Source organism: Acinonyx jubatus, chromosome A2, assembly GCF_027475565.1.
Source record: "Acinonyx jubatus isolate Ajub_Pintada_27869175 chromosome A2, VMU_Ajub_asm_v1.0, whole genome shotgun sequence".
Lineage (NCBI taxonomy): Eukaryota > Metazoa > Chordata > Mammalia > Carnivora > Felidae > Acinonyx > Acinonyx jubatus.
Genome location: NC_069383.1, coordinates 115,462,426 through 115,478,446, shown reverse-complemented (window position 1 = coordinate 115,478,446; position 16,021 = coordinate 115,462,426). Strand labels below are relative to the sequence as shown.

The 16,021-nt window shown below is 47.7% G+C and overlaps 2 protein-coding genes across 16 annotated transcripts in view; both read left to right on the top strand.

Moving 5' to 3' along the window:
- The first annotated feature begins 8 nt into the window (after nucleotides 1–8).
- On the top strand, nucleotides 9–9,502 carry ARPC4 (actin related protein 2/3 complex subunit 4). Its single transcript, XM_027042602.2, has 6 exons — nucleotides 9–163; nucleotides 3,128–3,246; nucleotides 4,459–4,570; nucleotides 5,759–5,854; nucleotides 6,821–6,991; nucleotides 9,152–9,502. Exons 1-6 carry the CDS (start codon nucleotides 161–163, stop codon nucleotides 9,155–9,157), a joined length of 507 nt encoding a protein of 168 aa, XP_026898403.1. The 5' UTR covers nucleotides 9–160; the 3' UTR covers nucleotides 9,158–9,502.
- TTLL3 (tubulin tyrosine ligase like 3) overlaps nucleotides 6,854–16,021 on the top strand; it is a 32,368-nt gene continuing 23,200 nt past the window's right edge. For 2 of the 15 annotated variants that reach the window (XM_053218955.1, XM_053218953.1), the window contains exons 1-3: nucleotides 11,804–13,306; nucleotides 13,452–13,543; nucleotides 15,316–15,723. In XM_053218955.1, the coding sequence (XP_053074930.1) occupies nucleotides 12,550–13,306; nucleotides 13,452–13,543; nucleotides 15,316–15,723 (1,257 nt within the window). In that variant the 5' untranslated portion in view covers nucleotides 11,804–12,549. Of the gene's footprint in view, nucleotides 6,992–10,262; nucleotides 11,382–11,802; nucleotides 13,307–13,451; nucleotides 13,544–15,315; nucleotides 15,724–16,021 lie in introns of those variants that run through there. The other 13 variants (XM_053218962.1, XM_053218961.1, XM_053218959.1 and 10 more) reach the window with 12 other exon arrangements.

Genomic DNA, 16,021 nt, shown 5'->3' with positions numbered 1-16,021 from the left:
AGGACTAAGTGCTCCTAGGCTCCCCCTTCTCCGCTCGGAGCATAGATGGTACCTTCCGGAAGTCCGGGCGGAGACTGAGGTTGCGCGTCTCGCGAAAGGGCTGGCGTCGCGGGGCTGGCCACTTCCGCACTTCCGCTTTCCGGCCCAGCCAGCGCCCGCGATGGTGAGAGAGCCGGGCCCCGGGCCAGGGACCCCCGCTGTTTTGCCTCAAAGCTCTGGGTCTGGGGGAGATGCGGTTTTGCAACGGAGAGGCCCGGGGCCGAGGGATGCTGTGGGGTGTGGGGGCGCGATGAGGCTGGGAGAAAGAGGGCGGGGCGGGAGCCAAAGTGAGGAAGGGGCGAGCGGGGGACGCTCTCGTAAGAAGCAGGCCTTGCAGCTTCATGGTCTGGCTTTTGATGCAGGTGGGGAATTGTGAGGCATGGAGGACGCCGGAAGTGGGGCTGGTGATAGCGCCTCGAAGACACGTAGTAGGCCTCACTGCCCACAGTAGGGGAGCTGAGGCATAGAGTAGGGTCACCTCCTCACCTAGAATAGAACTTCACTAAATACACTGTCCTGTTCTCTCCTGCCTGCTTGACCCACAGTTTCTCAAAGGAAGTGTCTACACTTCCGTATCCCACTCTTCTCCTTATCCCCTGCTTTGCTTCTATCCCACCGAAGTATCTCTTATGCTGTCGCCACCCAGACCTCTTCCTGGTCAGAACTCAACCCGTGTTAGCCTTACCGTAGTCCGTGAGCTCTGATACTACTGATCCCTCCCTTCCTGGAAATCCTCCCCTTTGATAAATTGGGTGTTCCTGGGAGTTGAGATTGGCTCACCACCTTCCTCTTTACATTTTTCCTAGTGGTACCTATCTAGTTTCTTGGCTTTGGTGACCTTGTGTGTTCTGGTGACTCTTGAATCTGCCTTCCTCGCTCTCTTTTAAGGTTTGCCTGGAAATCTTGATAACACGTACATAGTAGACCTCCAGATCAAGACCCATTTTTTTCTCCTAAACTTGCTTTTCTTTCTGTGGTGCTGTGGCTTTGTGTCTTCTTACCTCAGCTAGAAACCTGGATTTTCTCAAAGTCAGCTTTATTGAGTTATTACATGAGAATACGTTTTATTTGTACAAGGGCAGGTGTCATGAGCCTTGCCCCTTAAAAATTATCCTTTTTAGATTTATCACTTTTGACAAACGCGATCACGTAAGTACTGCGATCAAGACAGCAGAATGTTTCCTCAAAAAACTCCCTCACGTCCCTCTGTTATCAGTCCTATCTTCTCATTCCAGCACTGATTTTTTTTTTCTCCTATAGTATTCTTTTTCCATATTGTCATATAAAAGGAATTCTTCAGTGTGTGGGCTTTTTAATGTGGTTTCTTAACATAGTGCACTTGAGATTCATCTATGTTCCATGTATCAGGAATCTTTTCTATACTATTTATTGCTGAGTAGTGTTTCCTCAAATGGGTGAACCATGGTTTGGTGGGAGGTGCTTTTTGATTCCATTATCCTCTACATCTTATGTCAGTCCAACTCTTGTGAGGACTCTCTGCTTGTCCTGTCCACCGCCCCAGTCCAGGTTCTCATCACTGCTCCTTGAATAACCCTCTTTGCCTTTTGTCTCACTTCCCTCTCCAGTCCATTCTCTGCAGAGCCCCCATGCAACTGTAGTCATGTAACTTCCTCCTCAGAAAGCCCCAACAGTTCCTTACTACCTAAAAGAAAGGCTAAGCTCAACAGTCTGGCATTTGAAATTAGCCATGAATCTGTAGGCTACCATTGCAGCCTCATCTGCTGAACCTAAAATGCTTCCCCTAGGGGCACCTGGGTGACTTAGTAGGTTAAGCATCTCTTGATCTCAGCTTAGGTCTTGATCTTAGGGTTGTAAGTTCAAGCACCACGTTGGGCTTCATGCTGGGCCTAAAGCCTACTTAGTTAAAAAGGAAAAAAATGCTTCCTGTATACAGCAACACTGTACTCATCGCTACTTCTGGAACTCTTAATGCCCTTTTGTGTTATTTTAACCTTGTTTATGCTATTTCCATAATATTGTTTAGAAAAGGAGTAGCACTGCATTTGTTAGGTACTGAGCAAGGTGCAAGGAATATAGATTTCAGTAAAGGAGACCAGGAAGCTTAAAGTCTAGTGAAGAAGAAATCACCTTATTAAATAAGTATAAAAGATGTGTCATTGTAGATTACAATAAATGCTATCAAGAGGGAAGTCACGAAAGGCCTCTGTAAAGAAGGAAGAGGCCTTCCCTAAATAAGCCAAGATCTAAGGGCTGACGTAGGCCGAGAGGGGAAAAAAAGCCTGCAGGTAGATGGATCAGCCTGTGTAAAGCCCTGAGGTGAGAAAGAACTTAGTTAATACAAGAAACTGAAGATAGGCCAGTGTAGGTAGAAGCTGATCCCTCTAATGGGAATGTCCTTAGTCTACTTTTCCTTGTAAAATCATTCTGATCCTATTTTCATCTTCACGTCCAAACCAGTTTCTTCTGGAAATGTAATTTGTAAGTATAATTATGTCACATTTCATCCTCCTTTATATCATAGTCACTTTTTCTGTCTCCTCTACCCAGTGGAGCTATTTAAAGGTAGAGATTGTCTTTATGTTTTATTTTTTCCCCCACCCTTAAAGGTAGAGGTGGTCTTTAAATTCTTAGCATCTGGATCAGTGCCTGGCACACAGTAAACATCCATTGTTGGCTCAAAAGACAGATTGAGAATAGTCCTTCACCTGCATGCCTCTCGACCAGAGTTTCTCAACCTCAGCACTGTTTGGAGTTGAATAATTCTTTTTTGTGCATTGTAGGATGTTTAGCAGTATGCCTGGTCTCTACTCATTGCCAGTAGCTCTCCCACTCCACCCCCAGTCCTGTCAGTGAAAAATGTCCTGACATTGCTGAATGTCTCCTGGCAAGAAAAATGTTCCCTGTTGAGAACCACTGCTCTAGACTTAGAATGAAATGCACCTTGAAGGCTTACTCTGTTTGGTTCATGTGGTCTAAAAGGCAGGTACTGTCAGTACCGTCTGGCTCCTTTGTAGCTAGTGTGGGGCGGGGTGGGGGGGGGGCGGTGGCAGTGGGCAGTGGGTTTGCAGAGACAGACTCTGATCCTCCCTTTGGTTTTTTCTTACAGACTGCCACTCTCCGCCCCTACCTGAGTGCCGTGCGGGCCACGCTGCAGGCTGCCCTCTGCCTGGAGAATTTCTCCTCCCAGGTTGTGGAACGACACAACAAGCCCGAGGTGGAAGTCAGGTAGGGCAGAGAAAGGTCAGGGTGGGGATGATGGACTCAGCCCCAGAGATGGCAGTTGTCTGGAGGCTACCACAAAGTCGCATCCTGGAGCTGGAGACAGCTACACTTCTGCAGTTCACTTATTTTGTCTTGTTGCCAGATGAACAATGGTTCCCAATTCACAGTTCGGAAAATAGGGTCAGTGGGTTGGCAGGACAAAACCCAGGGGAGAAACTCCTCTGGAACCAAGATTGCTTGGCACAAGGTGTGAGTTCTCAGAGTGGGGCTGTTGGTCAAGTATCTCCTGTGGCATTACTGAACCCAGTTTAAGGAGAGGGTGGAGAATTTTGTTATCCAAGATCCCATCTCCATTCTTTTGTAATTTAAAGTTCAAGGGCTGTGTTTCCCTGCCTCCCTGGACTCATCATTTATTTCAGATATTCCGTATTTTGGGTTATTTTCTCTTATCTGATTTATGTTTTGTTAAATATTGTTTCCCTTTAAAGTTTAATCTGAGACATACATAACTGAGATAAGCAGTGTTACCACACCAAGTTGAAATGAATTGAATTTAAAAATACTGAAAAGATATTAGCATGCGTCATGTTGTTTTACTTAAAATATGTTTTCCACTAGGCATTTTAATTGCCAGTACACATAACTGTAGATTCAGAGGCATCAAAATGGGAACTGAGCTGAGAGGGGTCTTGATGCCAAATAAGTGAATCATTCGTGAATTGATAAAGGAGACCAAACTGTGTTTTGTTTTTAGCTTGCCCTTTTATCCCTAAGGCAGCCTCTCTCTTCTCATTCCCTAAATGGTGTATGGGTTTGCCTGTAGTTATTAAAATAAGAGCTGTCATTTGTAAAGCTCCTACCATGTGCCCCACACTCTGTTAGACAATTGACCCTTTTTGATCTCTCTCAATCCTCGCCAGTGAAATAGGAATCAGTCATTTACAGATGAGGAAATTGAGATTCCAACAGGGTAACTTGTCCAAGGAAAGTAACAGAGGAGACTGGATTTCAAAACCTTTTCGCCCTGACTCCAGAGCCTTGCTCCTTCTGTTGGAGAACACGCTCGCTGGCCCCCATCTTGGAGCACCCCTACTTGTGAGTCTCCTCTTCCTTGGACTCTATGGTCTCAGATAGAGATTCCAGGTCCTGCTGTGGGGTCTCCCTGAGCATTCTGTTCCTCTATAGTACAGAGGCCTCTGTGACATTGTGTTTCAGGAGTAGCAAAGAGCTCCTATTGCAACCTGTGACCATCAGCAGGAATGAGAAGGAAAAGGTTCTGATTGAGGGCTCCATCAACTCTGTCCGGGTCAGCATTGCTGTGAAACAGGTGAGCTCACCACTGAGCCCCTGCCTCCTTAGGAGGCCAGGGATCCTCATCTGAGAGAGCTGTGCTAGATTCAAGGTGCAAAGAAACCCAGGCTCTATTTTCTTGACTGTACCTAGGGAATGATTTGCCAAATTCAGCAGGTCAGTAGAGTAGACAGAACAACCCTGTCTTCTAGGCCTTGCTCTGGATTACAAGTCAGGAAACATAGCAGCCAAGGCCATTGACAGTTTAGTGTGAAGTCAAGAATCATTTATAAGAAAGGGAGAATAAATCCAGTTCATAAAAATAAATAGTACCAGTATCAAGTTAATGGCTATAACCTCTGAAAAAGAGATTTAGGATAAAGAACAAAGTGTAATTTCTTACATTTTCTCAGGTGATGTTTCACAAGTGTGTGATATTCCTATCACCCTTATAATTATTGCCATATTTATGTATCATCTGGCCAGTTATTTGTTTAATGGATTTCCTTAAATTGACTTACTTTTCTTTATTTAAATTTGTTTGAAAACGAAACTTCGTGCTGTAGTAGAAAAGCAACATCACTTGACAAGAAGAGGGAACTCCAAAAAAATAAGTTCATTGAAAGAAAACAAAGCTGTTCTTTAGACTAGATACTGTTGCCTACAGAAAACTCTGTCCTTGGGGGCCTGCTCTGTTAAAAAGGGAGATTAACAAGTGTTGGGAGGTGTTCAGGGCATACCAGCACCTAGTTGCAAAATTCTTCCATTAGAAATAATGAGAATTCAGCAGAGAAAAACTTTGAGGAGTTTTTGATGTTCATTGCTATTAAAGTGGAGATCACCTAAATTTATTTCTGATAGCCCCACATGGTATATGTCATAGACTTTGGAAAATGCAGCACTGGTGAGGAAGAGGCTGCTCAGAATGTAGGTATGAATTCTGGAAGGAGCGGATAAAAACCTCGGGTTTGCCAGAATTACCTCTCTGGAATGGGCAAAAGTGAGACTGTGATAATGCCCTGTTAAGCTGAAGACGCTCTAATGTAATAGACATTCAGTTGGCAACCAGGTGCTCCACAATTCAGGCAGTGTTTGCTCCCAATGGCAAACCCCACTGCTTGCAGCAAGCCTAGGAGAAATTGAGGTCAGGAGATCAGGGCTACAGGTTTCTGTTAGCCTAGGATGTCAGATTTAGGGAGACCTGTTTATCTTTCACTCTTACTAGGCTGATGAGATCGAGAAGATTTTATGCCATAAGTTCATGCGCTTCATGATGATGCGAGCAGAGAACTTCTTTATCCTTCGAAGGAAGCCAGTGGAGGTGAGACTATATGACCCACATGTTCATAATACCCAAGGTTCTTCCACCAAGTCTGCTGTCACTGGCCAGGGATTGTTCACAGAACCTGGATTGCTTCTCCAACTGTAGGACAACCGCTCCCTGAGTTGAGAGTGGGCCTTCATTTTGGCTGGAGTGGGAGTAAGAGGGATTAGAAGCTTAAGAGAAGTTGGGCCCACCTCAACCATGGGAAAGGCAAAAAATATGAGATGCATTGCTCATCTTCCTAGAGCCTTAATGGCAGAAAGGGCACGATGAATCAAATCCTTTCTGAGCTCTGCCACCACTAAATCATTGTCTCTCAAGGCCACAGTTGACATTGGCTCACGTTGTTGCCTGACTTTGTACTTGAGTACTTTCCACAGATTCTGTGCCAAATCAACTTAAAATATCCCCAGTGACTGAGCAACTACCATGCAGAGCCACATGTACCATCAGATGTGTTGGCCAACCTCATCCTCATCCTGAGCTAAAATCTCTCTTCCTAAAAAAATAAATAAAAATAAAAATAAATAAAATGTCTCTTCCTGCTCCTAGATCTAATCTCTGTGGCCACCCAGAACAAATAAGATTGCTCCTCCACACACAACCAATCCCATCCTTATCCCATAGTGTCTCTTCTCTCTGGTTGATTAGATTCTTCTGTTAGAAGATTTCAAGTTCCTTCATTCTCCCATGACTCATTCTGCATGCAGCTGTTTGTATCACAAACAGCTTTCCAGGGGTGCCTGACACAAAATTCTCACCTGGGGTCCATTCCTTGGACCCAGCATAGATACCCTAGCAGAGCAGGTGGGCTGCTGCCTGAAGGACATGTGACTTGGGAGAAGATTGCAGCCAGTAGGAAGCATATAGCTGAGTGACCTTAGAGGACATGGTCAACTAAGTGCCCTGGAAAGCTAATTCTCTCCTGTTTTTTCTCTTCTTCCTACTGTCTTCCTTCCCCAGGGATATGACATCAGTTTTCTCATCACCAACTTCCACACAGAGCAGATGTACAAACACAAGTTGGTGGACTTTGTGATCCACTTCATGGAAGAGATCGACAAGGAAATCAGTGAGATGAAGCTGTCGGTCAATGCTCGTGCACGCATCGTGGCTGAGGAGTTCCTCAAGAATGTAAGTGGGAGGACTTACTGGTGTCCCTACAGAGGGAGGAGGTGCCATGGGTTGAGAACTTAGAATCTGGCAGTAAAGTGGTGCCAGCAGTTTGTATTTCCTGAGGCCTCTAGGACCTTCTGGTGGGTGGCACGTCAGCCAGGTGCCTTGGGGCTGGAGGACCTGAGGGTCATCTTTGTGAGCTGCAGGGCATTTTCTGTATGTGAGTGTCTCCAGGACACCTCCCTTAGTCTCTCATGGAGACTTAGATGCTCCTTTGTACATCTCAAAATGTACACAGTCCTTCTCTGTATCTAGTTCAAACCCCAGGTGAGGCAAGTTAAATCCACATGGGAATTTTCCAGGAATATAGGGCAGTTCATCATAGTGTAATTCCCCTTCTCAGACAGACTTAAATATTTTTCTTCAGTGTCTGTTTCTCAGGCTTATAGTCATGATTACTTTCATGGCTTCAGTCCTCCAGATCTCTCTTTCATTTGTTTGTGTCTTCCTAACTAACTGAAAGGACAACAGTCCTCTGAAGAGGAGGAATTGTTTACACTGAGGAGCTGATGACACAGTTGCTCTAATTTAGATATTCAAGATATCCTGCCTTTTTTTTTTTTCTTCTTCCAACCAGTCTTTGGTTTGTTGACATGTTCTGCTCAGAGTCAACTATGATCCCTAGATGGTAGATTAAGTGTTTACTCCTAGCAGTGCATACAGATCCAGCCCAGAAGGAATTCAGATTCCTAAAAATGGAAATTACGCCTGCTTCCCCTGGGCTTTAATTATACGGAGGGCAGCCAGTGTACAAAGTAGCTGCCCTGTGCATGCAGAGCAGTGTGCTTGTTCAGATCACACAGACTTTGTGTGAGTCCGGCCTTGCTGCCTACTTGGGCATGTTCCTGAACCTCTCAACAAAGCCTCAGTTAACTCAGCTGTGAAATGAGACTGTTAATACATACTTTTCAGTATGGTTGAGCATTAAATGAGGAAGTATATACAGAGCAGATCACCTGGTTCACAGTAAGCTTTCCAAGTATTGTAGCACCAGAGTTTTATGGCAAATGCACCAGGAGGCCTTTAGGTTCAACTACGAAAGAAAATAGTTCTTGTCCCGATTTATTATTTGGCTTATTCATTCAAGAGTCATTTAATCATAATAATTGCATTTCTGTTGTTTAATCCCTGAAACAGTCTTTGAGTCAGGTGTCATCCCTATTTAATAGATGAGTGAACTGGGCTTTGGAAGTCAAATCACCTATCCAGGACCCTCAGCTAGTAAGATGAGAAACCAGGACTTGGAGCTTGGTTTTCAGATTCAAAAATCAAAGATAGTACCATGGCACTTGGCAGGGGTCACATACTCAAGTGCATGCATGGGTCAGGCAGGTAATAATGTGCGTGAGTGAAGTGGGCTATTGGGAACCTGGTAAGCATATGTCTTCTCTGAAGAGGACCGCTACCACAGAGCTCCTGTTCATTATGGTTTCATCTTCTAGCTTGTCAAAAGAATCCCCAAGTCTGGATTTGTATGCAACATCTTGCATATTTTCAAGGTTGTAAACTAATTCCTATCTTTTAAAAATACTTTATGGGCCAGACATTGCTCATTATTGGGCTGGGTTCAGTTTGTGGGCCAATTGGACCACAGCTTCTGGTCTGTAAAATGTCCAGGGCAGTTCTGGGTACCATGAAGGATACCTGAGGTCAGAAAACATTTCAAGGGCCTGTTATGGTTGGAGATCCACCCAGAGCTTGGCACTAAGTACCAGATCCTGGGTCCTTCTACTCTGCTCTTCTGGCCCCCTGAGTCCTCAAAGCGCTTGCATTTAGGCCTCTCATCTCTAAAGAAGACAACCTCAGTTCACCAAGTGAGGCACTGTGACAGCTTTATAGCAGCCTCCATGACAGGGCTAAGGGGAGCTGGGGAAAAGCCCACCTCACCCTTAATTTCTCTGCTGTGTTTAGTGCTGGGTTTAAGGCTAGTGCCCTGAAGGTCACTGCTGAAGGCTGACTGAATTAGAGCACGTCCCCAAGGTGTCCTGGGACCCAGCCCTTTCCCCCAGAAATCTGAGCACAGTGGCAGCTCTCAGATCAGCCCACCTCCCCAGAGCAGGCCTGCCAAGATACATACTGTAATAACCACCATTCACTGCCTCTTGGTTCTCTTGACAGTTTTAAACCATCTGGCTGGATCTTGAGGCCTTCCCCCTCAGACTCCCCCGTGTCTCTGCAAAGGCATCCTGGAGTTACTCCCTAGAGCGGCGGCGGAGGCAGCAGCAGCAAGCAGCAGCGGCAGAGCGGGGGAGCTGGGTCGGGGTGGGCATTAGATGCGGGAGGTGGGTGGTGTGCTTGCTAGCTGGGCAACAAAGCAGCAGTGGACCTGCCCCAAGGCCACAGGTGCCTGGTCAGGCTGGCTTCTGATGTTCAGTCCCCTGGACTGGGACAGATTTTTTTTAACGTCTTGAAACTTAAATTCTGTGCTTGTAGGAGACTGAAACCTTTTTGTCTTTTTTTTTTTTTTTTTTTTTTTTAAACAAACAACCTCCACCTCCAGTGGCTGTGACTGGTCCCAGTGATTGTACCATATTGGTCGCTGTGGGTCTGGGCGGGCCTGGAGCCAGAAGGCGACTATTGTCTCCCTTTCCCAATCACCCCCTCCCCAAGCCCCAGGTGGGGAGGGAGGGAGAGAGGGAAGGAGGAAGGTTTCAGACTCCAGTTCTTTTCCCTTGCTGTCTTATTCCTGAGCCTCCTTGGTCCCAGTAGAAGTTGTGGGGACCCTCTGCCAGCTTTCTGAGCTCTACCTGAAAATGGCCACCCAGCACTGGTTGAGGACAAGGGCTGAACTGGTGGCCACCAGCCATGTCCAGGAGCTGGACCCTGAAAGCCAGGTACCTCTGGCCATAGGGGCCACTTTGTGCCCTCCCAGTTGAGAGGGGCCACTGTTTCGCCTTGTCTGTCAGTGCAGTGCCTGTGCTAGAGGTGGAGAGGTGAGTCCTCCAGAGCTTCCTGAGCTGGGGCTTTCCTGCCTGCTCTGGCTCCTCTGCTCCCACGCTCGCTGTACCTTTTCTTATTCTGGTGGATCCCCCCTGCTCCCCTGATTAAAGTCTCTTCTTGCCCCTTTGGGGCTGCATGAGGTCTGTGCACTGTGTGTATGAAAGGAGGGGAGGTGGGGCATTTTCTTCCCAAGACCACATAGCTGGTATACTTAGGCCTGGGGGTCCCCATCAGAGGTAGTCTCCTGATTGGCCGACATTATGTTGTGCCAAGGGCCCGCACCCAGAGACCCCATTATAGTCCAAGCACCACTCATTTCTGAAACTGCTCTCTGCCTATACAGAGCTTTGGTCCTTTTCATATAAAGAGCTCAGTTGGGCTAAAAGGTAACCTCAGAGAGATAATAATTCCATTTTATGACTAAGGAAACCAAGGTTCCTTGAGATGTAGCAGCTTGCCCAAATCTCCCAGCTAGTGAGCAAGAGGGTAGACTTCAAATCCAGGGCTTCTGCCTCTATCTGTAATCACTAGCCACGTGTGGCTGTTTAACTTACTACAATTAAGTAAAGCTTAAAATTCACTTCCTCAGTCCCACCAGAGACATTTCAGGGGCTCAATAACTACAAACGACTACTTCCTACCATGTCAGAGAGTACATGCGTGACATTTCCATTGTTGGAGAAAGTTCTGTTGGACACCACTAGACTTTGGTGACTGCTTGAAGTTAAGAAACAACAACAAACACTTGTGTTTGAGTCCTGACTCTCAAGACTGAATTTGTGTGAGTTCTATTTATTCTGTGCTTCAGTTTCTTAATCTATAAAGTGGAGATAATGTAAACAATCTGACACAGTACTTTTCAAATAGGCACTAAATAAATGATAGCTGATCATTCCACCAGCACAGTATCTAAACTGATAATTTTCATTGTGCTAGGCATGGAGGTGGGGGAGAGACCTTATGCCCGTTCGAGAGAGTTGGGGGATGGGTAGTGAAAACTAAGTGTGTAAATTGGTGTATTGAAGTGTTTTCATATTCACAAATCTGGCAGTCTACAGTGGGTGTATTTATGGAAGGGGAGGAGGTTTGGGAAAAGTTTCAGAAGGGTTATTAGCCTTTGAGTTGAGCTTTCAAAAGAGTTTCTTCCAAATCACCAAAGAAGTCTTGAGGTAATGTTAAAGGGAAGAGGGATAGAGGTGGGAGTAACCTGAACAGCTATCATCCCTTTTATGACATTACCTCTGTGACCTCCCCAACTGCTGCCTTACAGAATTAGGTGTGCCCTCCTCTGGGGCACATGGCTATGTTCTAGCTTTGCAGTAAATGTTAAAGATGCTCATGGTGAAGCTGGATTTTCACTAGAGTATGGCAGCTGCTCACACAACCCTCACAGGACAGCATTGCCAAGGTGAGCCAGCCATTTCTCACAGATCCATCTCCCAGGGTCCAGAGCCCCTAAAACCAGGTTTGAGGCTGAGGAGAAAGAACAGACTGGATGGTCGCCAACAGCCTGCCACCTTCTGGGGGCATTCCTTTTGGGAAGCCCAGTCTCCAACCAAGGGAGGTTGGGAAGAGTGATCTCAGGTTGAGGTTGGCTGGACAGTGAGGTTGAGGATCCACCTTCATTGTACTGGCAGATCTACCCCGTAGTTAACAAAGCTGGGTTCTTAGACCCGAGTACTCTTACTTGGACTCTGCTTGAATGAGCACTGCTGGAGTTTGTACCTCAAATTGCTCCTTTGGTACTTTTGTGCCTAATAGGTAACCCATCTGAGTGATAATGTGTACTTATGTTAAATAAGAGTGGGGTTTTGGAGTCAGACCTGAGTTCCATTGCAGGCTGTCCTGTGTGATTTTAGGCGAATTAACATTTTGGAGCCTTATGTCACCTGTGACTTTGGAAGATCATACTTTGCCACAACCTCCAAAAAGGTTATTAAGTCTTTGCAGTCTGGAGGGCTGTCGCTGTTACATTTTTTCTGTGGTTGACTCAAACAATAATCTGTTTTCCTATTTCTGAGTTGGTGGTGTGGGGTGGGGGCAAGGGGGAGATTGTGCTGCACTCTGTACTTTCCCATTGTTTCCCCCATATACTGCCCTGGCTTTCAGATCAGTCCCCAAGGACCTTACCCTAGGCCCATCCGCCTTGCTCTGTAGATCTGATCCAGTTTCACTAGGCTCCAGCCACACTGGTTGCCTTTTAGTTCCCAGGGAAGGTTCTTACCCTCCTCAGGGCTGTTGCTGAGACTTTCCTCTCCCTGGAATACTATTCCTTTTCCCTAGCCAACTCCTGACCTCCTTTGCGTTGTGTAGTCTTCAGCTTAAATGTCACCTCTTCAGAGAGGACATCTTTGCCTTCTCTAAACTTTATCCCCTTCCTGGTTTCAGTTTACTGCTTGTTGATTGCCCTTATCATACCTACAGCTGTTTTATTTCTTTGTTGCTTGCTATTTTGTTTTCCCTCCACTGGGCTGTAACCCCCATGAGGTCAGGGGTCACCTCTAGTTTCTTCTTCCAGTCTCCAGCACCTAGCTTGCTGCCTGCATATCACGGTTGCTTTCTATAAATACTGTGGAATGACCCAAACCACAGGAACCATGACCCTGAAGTTAACTGGCAGTGCGGTGCTCTGTGCTTCCACCTTCGGTGAGGTCCGTATTTTAGCCCGCTGGAGGGAGTCCGCAACCCACTACCTGAGCCCTGATTGTGCCCGGGGAATGGTTTCCAGGGCGACAGCAAACAGAGGGCGGGGCCTCGGAACTGAGGGCTTCTCTCCAGCCTCCGCTGGGCGCTCCCCTGAGTGGAGGCGGTGTGCAGTGGGGAGGCGGGCTCTCGAGCGCCAGGACAGCGCTTGCCGTGAGCGGCGCATGCAGGGCCCCGGCGCCTCCCTGCTTCTGAGCGTGGGGGAGCTGGGGGCCGCGCCCCGGGGTTCTGCTGCCTGGTTCTGCCGGGAGGGCGGCCCGGTGTGCAGCTGGCGGCGGAAGCCGCAGCCTGCGGAGTCACGCACCAGAACCTCCGCCCCATGGCCGTGTGCGCACCACACCGAGTTCCAGCCTCCCGAGAAGCTGCCGGGACCTGGGCCTGCCTCCGCCCGTCCCGAGGGGGCTCGCGCAGGCCGCAAACGCGGGGCCGGGAGCCCCGCCGCTGCGCGCGGCCTAAGCCGCGCGTTCGAGTTGCCGGCCTACGGCATCCACGCGCAGAGCACCGAGGATCTCTGCCGTTTCAGGTCCCCGCACACCTCGGCCCTGGATGATGCCCAGTCACAGGAGGATGAGGCCCGTTGCGGCCTGCCCATCCTGGTCGGAGGTGGTGGAGAGGACGAGACGACTTGGGGTGGGGGGAATGAGGGGTCGGGAGAAGTGCGGAGTGTGGGTATACGGATGAAGGGTGGAGAAAGGAGTGTGGGCGTCGGGAGGCCCGGAGAGACGCTAGGCCGAGCTCCCAGGCTGCCCCATGCCCACTCCGCATCTTTCTGCAGGTTCCCTTGTCCTCTGGCGAGGATTCTCCAAGGCGTCTCACCACATGGGCCGGCTCAGAAACGCCAGGATCCACGTGGAGAGAGCTGTCAAGGTCGGAGGGGGCTGGGGGGTGTCTAGAAAGGGCCCTGAAAATGGCTTAATCTGCCTCTCCGAACTGTGTTCCTTCATTCTTTAAAAACAAACGAACAAAACCAAAAACCTTGATCCCACACCCATCTTAAAATATTCCCAATTCTTCAGTACCCCTTCTTTGTGGAATTGTCTAACTTAATTACCTGGGATTCACCACTCAGCTCTTAGCCTCTGGTTTCTAGCCTTAACCCACTCCCATCCGTCCCAGTCACTCTGACCTCCAAGGAGCCAAATCCAGCAGCCCCCTTTCTGTCTTAATCTTGGTCTGGTACCTTGTGTCACTCTACACTGCTGCCCCACATACCCTTGCCCCTTGGCTGTCTGCACACCCCTAGTTTTCCTTTCTCCCTCCCTCGCTGCTAATTTTCAGCCTTTGAAGGCTCTACGGGGCTTTCCTGGTTCCCTGGATCTCTCTCCACACCGATCTTCTTGGCTTTGGGTCCGGTCAACATGCCGTGCCCTCTACATGCCCTTGTCTCTCTTTTGACTCCACACTCCTTAGATCCATCCCCCTACTTGACATGTCCACCCAGAGAGAATTTAGAAGCATTTCATACCCATGCCCCAAACCATATTCTTGATTTTCCTGCCTAAACGTGTCATCCTCCCTAATCTCCGGTCTTCCTGTCTCCGAGTTATCAAGCCAGAAATATGATCTTTCTGTTTGTTCACCCACACATCTAGATAACCATGTTTTGTTCTTGTTTTTGTTTTTAAGTAAACTCTCTGCCTAGCATGGGGCTGGAACTCACGACCCTGAGATCAAGAGTTGAGTGCTGTACTGACTGAGCCAGCCAGGCACCCTGCTTACCTACTACACATCTAACCCCATGAGCAAAATCAGTCATGTGTATTTCCAAAGCGAGTCTCCACTCTGTCACCTTCTCCACATCTTCACCCTCATTCTAGAATGCTATTGTGATTTTTCTCCTGCCCAAACCACGACAGCCTTCTAACTGGTCTCCCTGGTCCCCTCTCCTACCTACCCCTTTCCCCTCCATCTGTTCTCTGTATAGCAGCAAGCCAAACTTATAAAGCCTCCAAGCATATCATGTCCTCACTTTGCCTTTATTGCTTCATGCTACCCTCAATATAAAATTCAAGTCTGTTCAAGGCCTGCAGGCCTTCCTCAGTCTCCTGAAGCTACCACTACCTGCTTCCTTAGGAGCTCTGCCCTCATTTTCCACACCCTATCCTCCCTGGCTTCCTTCCAGTTTCTTCTGATCTCTGTTCAGCCTCAAGACCTTTGTACATGCTTTTCCCTCCGCCTGAACTGCCGTTTGCCTAGTTCTGTACACTCCTTCTTACCGTTCCCATGTATGTATTTCTAGTCTCTCTAGGTCCCTGTTGAGCATCCAGTTTTGGGAAGCAGCCAACCTGGATTTAAATGCTTTTTCACTTAATTACTCTGTGGCCAAACTATTCAACCTCTCTATGTCTCTGTTTCATAACCACTTAAATGGGGATAATAGCATCTATTAAGAATACATATTATTAATAATGCATATAAGCTAAGCAGTGCATAGTACGTGCTCAATAATTGTTAGCTATTACCATTATAATTATTACTATGCATATTTATTTCTCTATGTGTTTATAATTTGTCTCTCCTATTAGAACATAAACATTTCCTGAAGGCAGAAACCAGAACTGTCTGGTTCACCACTATATCCCATATGTTTGGCACTTGGATGATACTCACTGAATAAGTATCCTTCTCTCAACTTACAGCAGAAGAAGATCTTTATGATCCAAGGCCGCTACCCAGTGATACGGTGCCTCTTGCGCCGGAGAGGCTGGGTGGAGAAGAAGATGGTCCATCACTCAGGCACCACCCTGCTGCCACCCCAGAAGGATCTGGATAGCTCAGTAATGGGTGATAGTGACACCACTGAGGGTGGTGAGCCATTCCCTCCCTTTCCACAGGCTGCCCCTCCTGAGGCCCTTTCCTTTGGCTCCCTCTATCCCAGGGTTGAGACTTTGGTATGGGCCTATGGAGCAGGGACAGGGGCCTCACCAGGCCTGGGCTCTGCATCCACAGAGGATGAAGACCAGGACGAGGCGTTTCGGCCACCACAGCTGTTTGACTTTGATGATTTACTGGAATTTGATGATCTAGATGGGACACATGCTCTGATGGTGAGGGCCCCGGGGGCTGGCAGTGAGGGACTTAGAGGGAGAGCAGTAGAGTCCAGCTGGGTCACCTCAGAGAAGTCCTTTCCTTCTCTGGGCTTCAGTTTCCTCATCTATAGTAAAAACTGCTTCTATAAAGCCTGGATGCGCCAGCAGAGTGGTGAGGGACACAGTGGGGCTCAGACAAGGCTGGCCTGGGATCAGAACTCTGCTAGGTTATAAGCCAGCATAACCTGCCCACCTAGTAATTCCCCCTTCCAAATAAAACCCCCTTATTTCACATCCTTTCTCTGCCCTTGGCAAG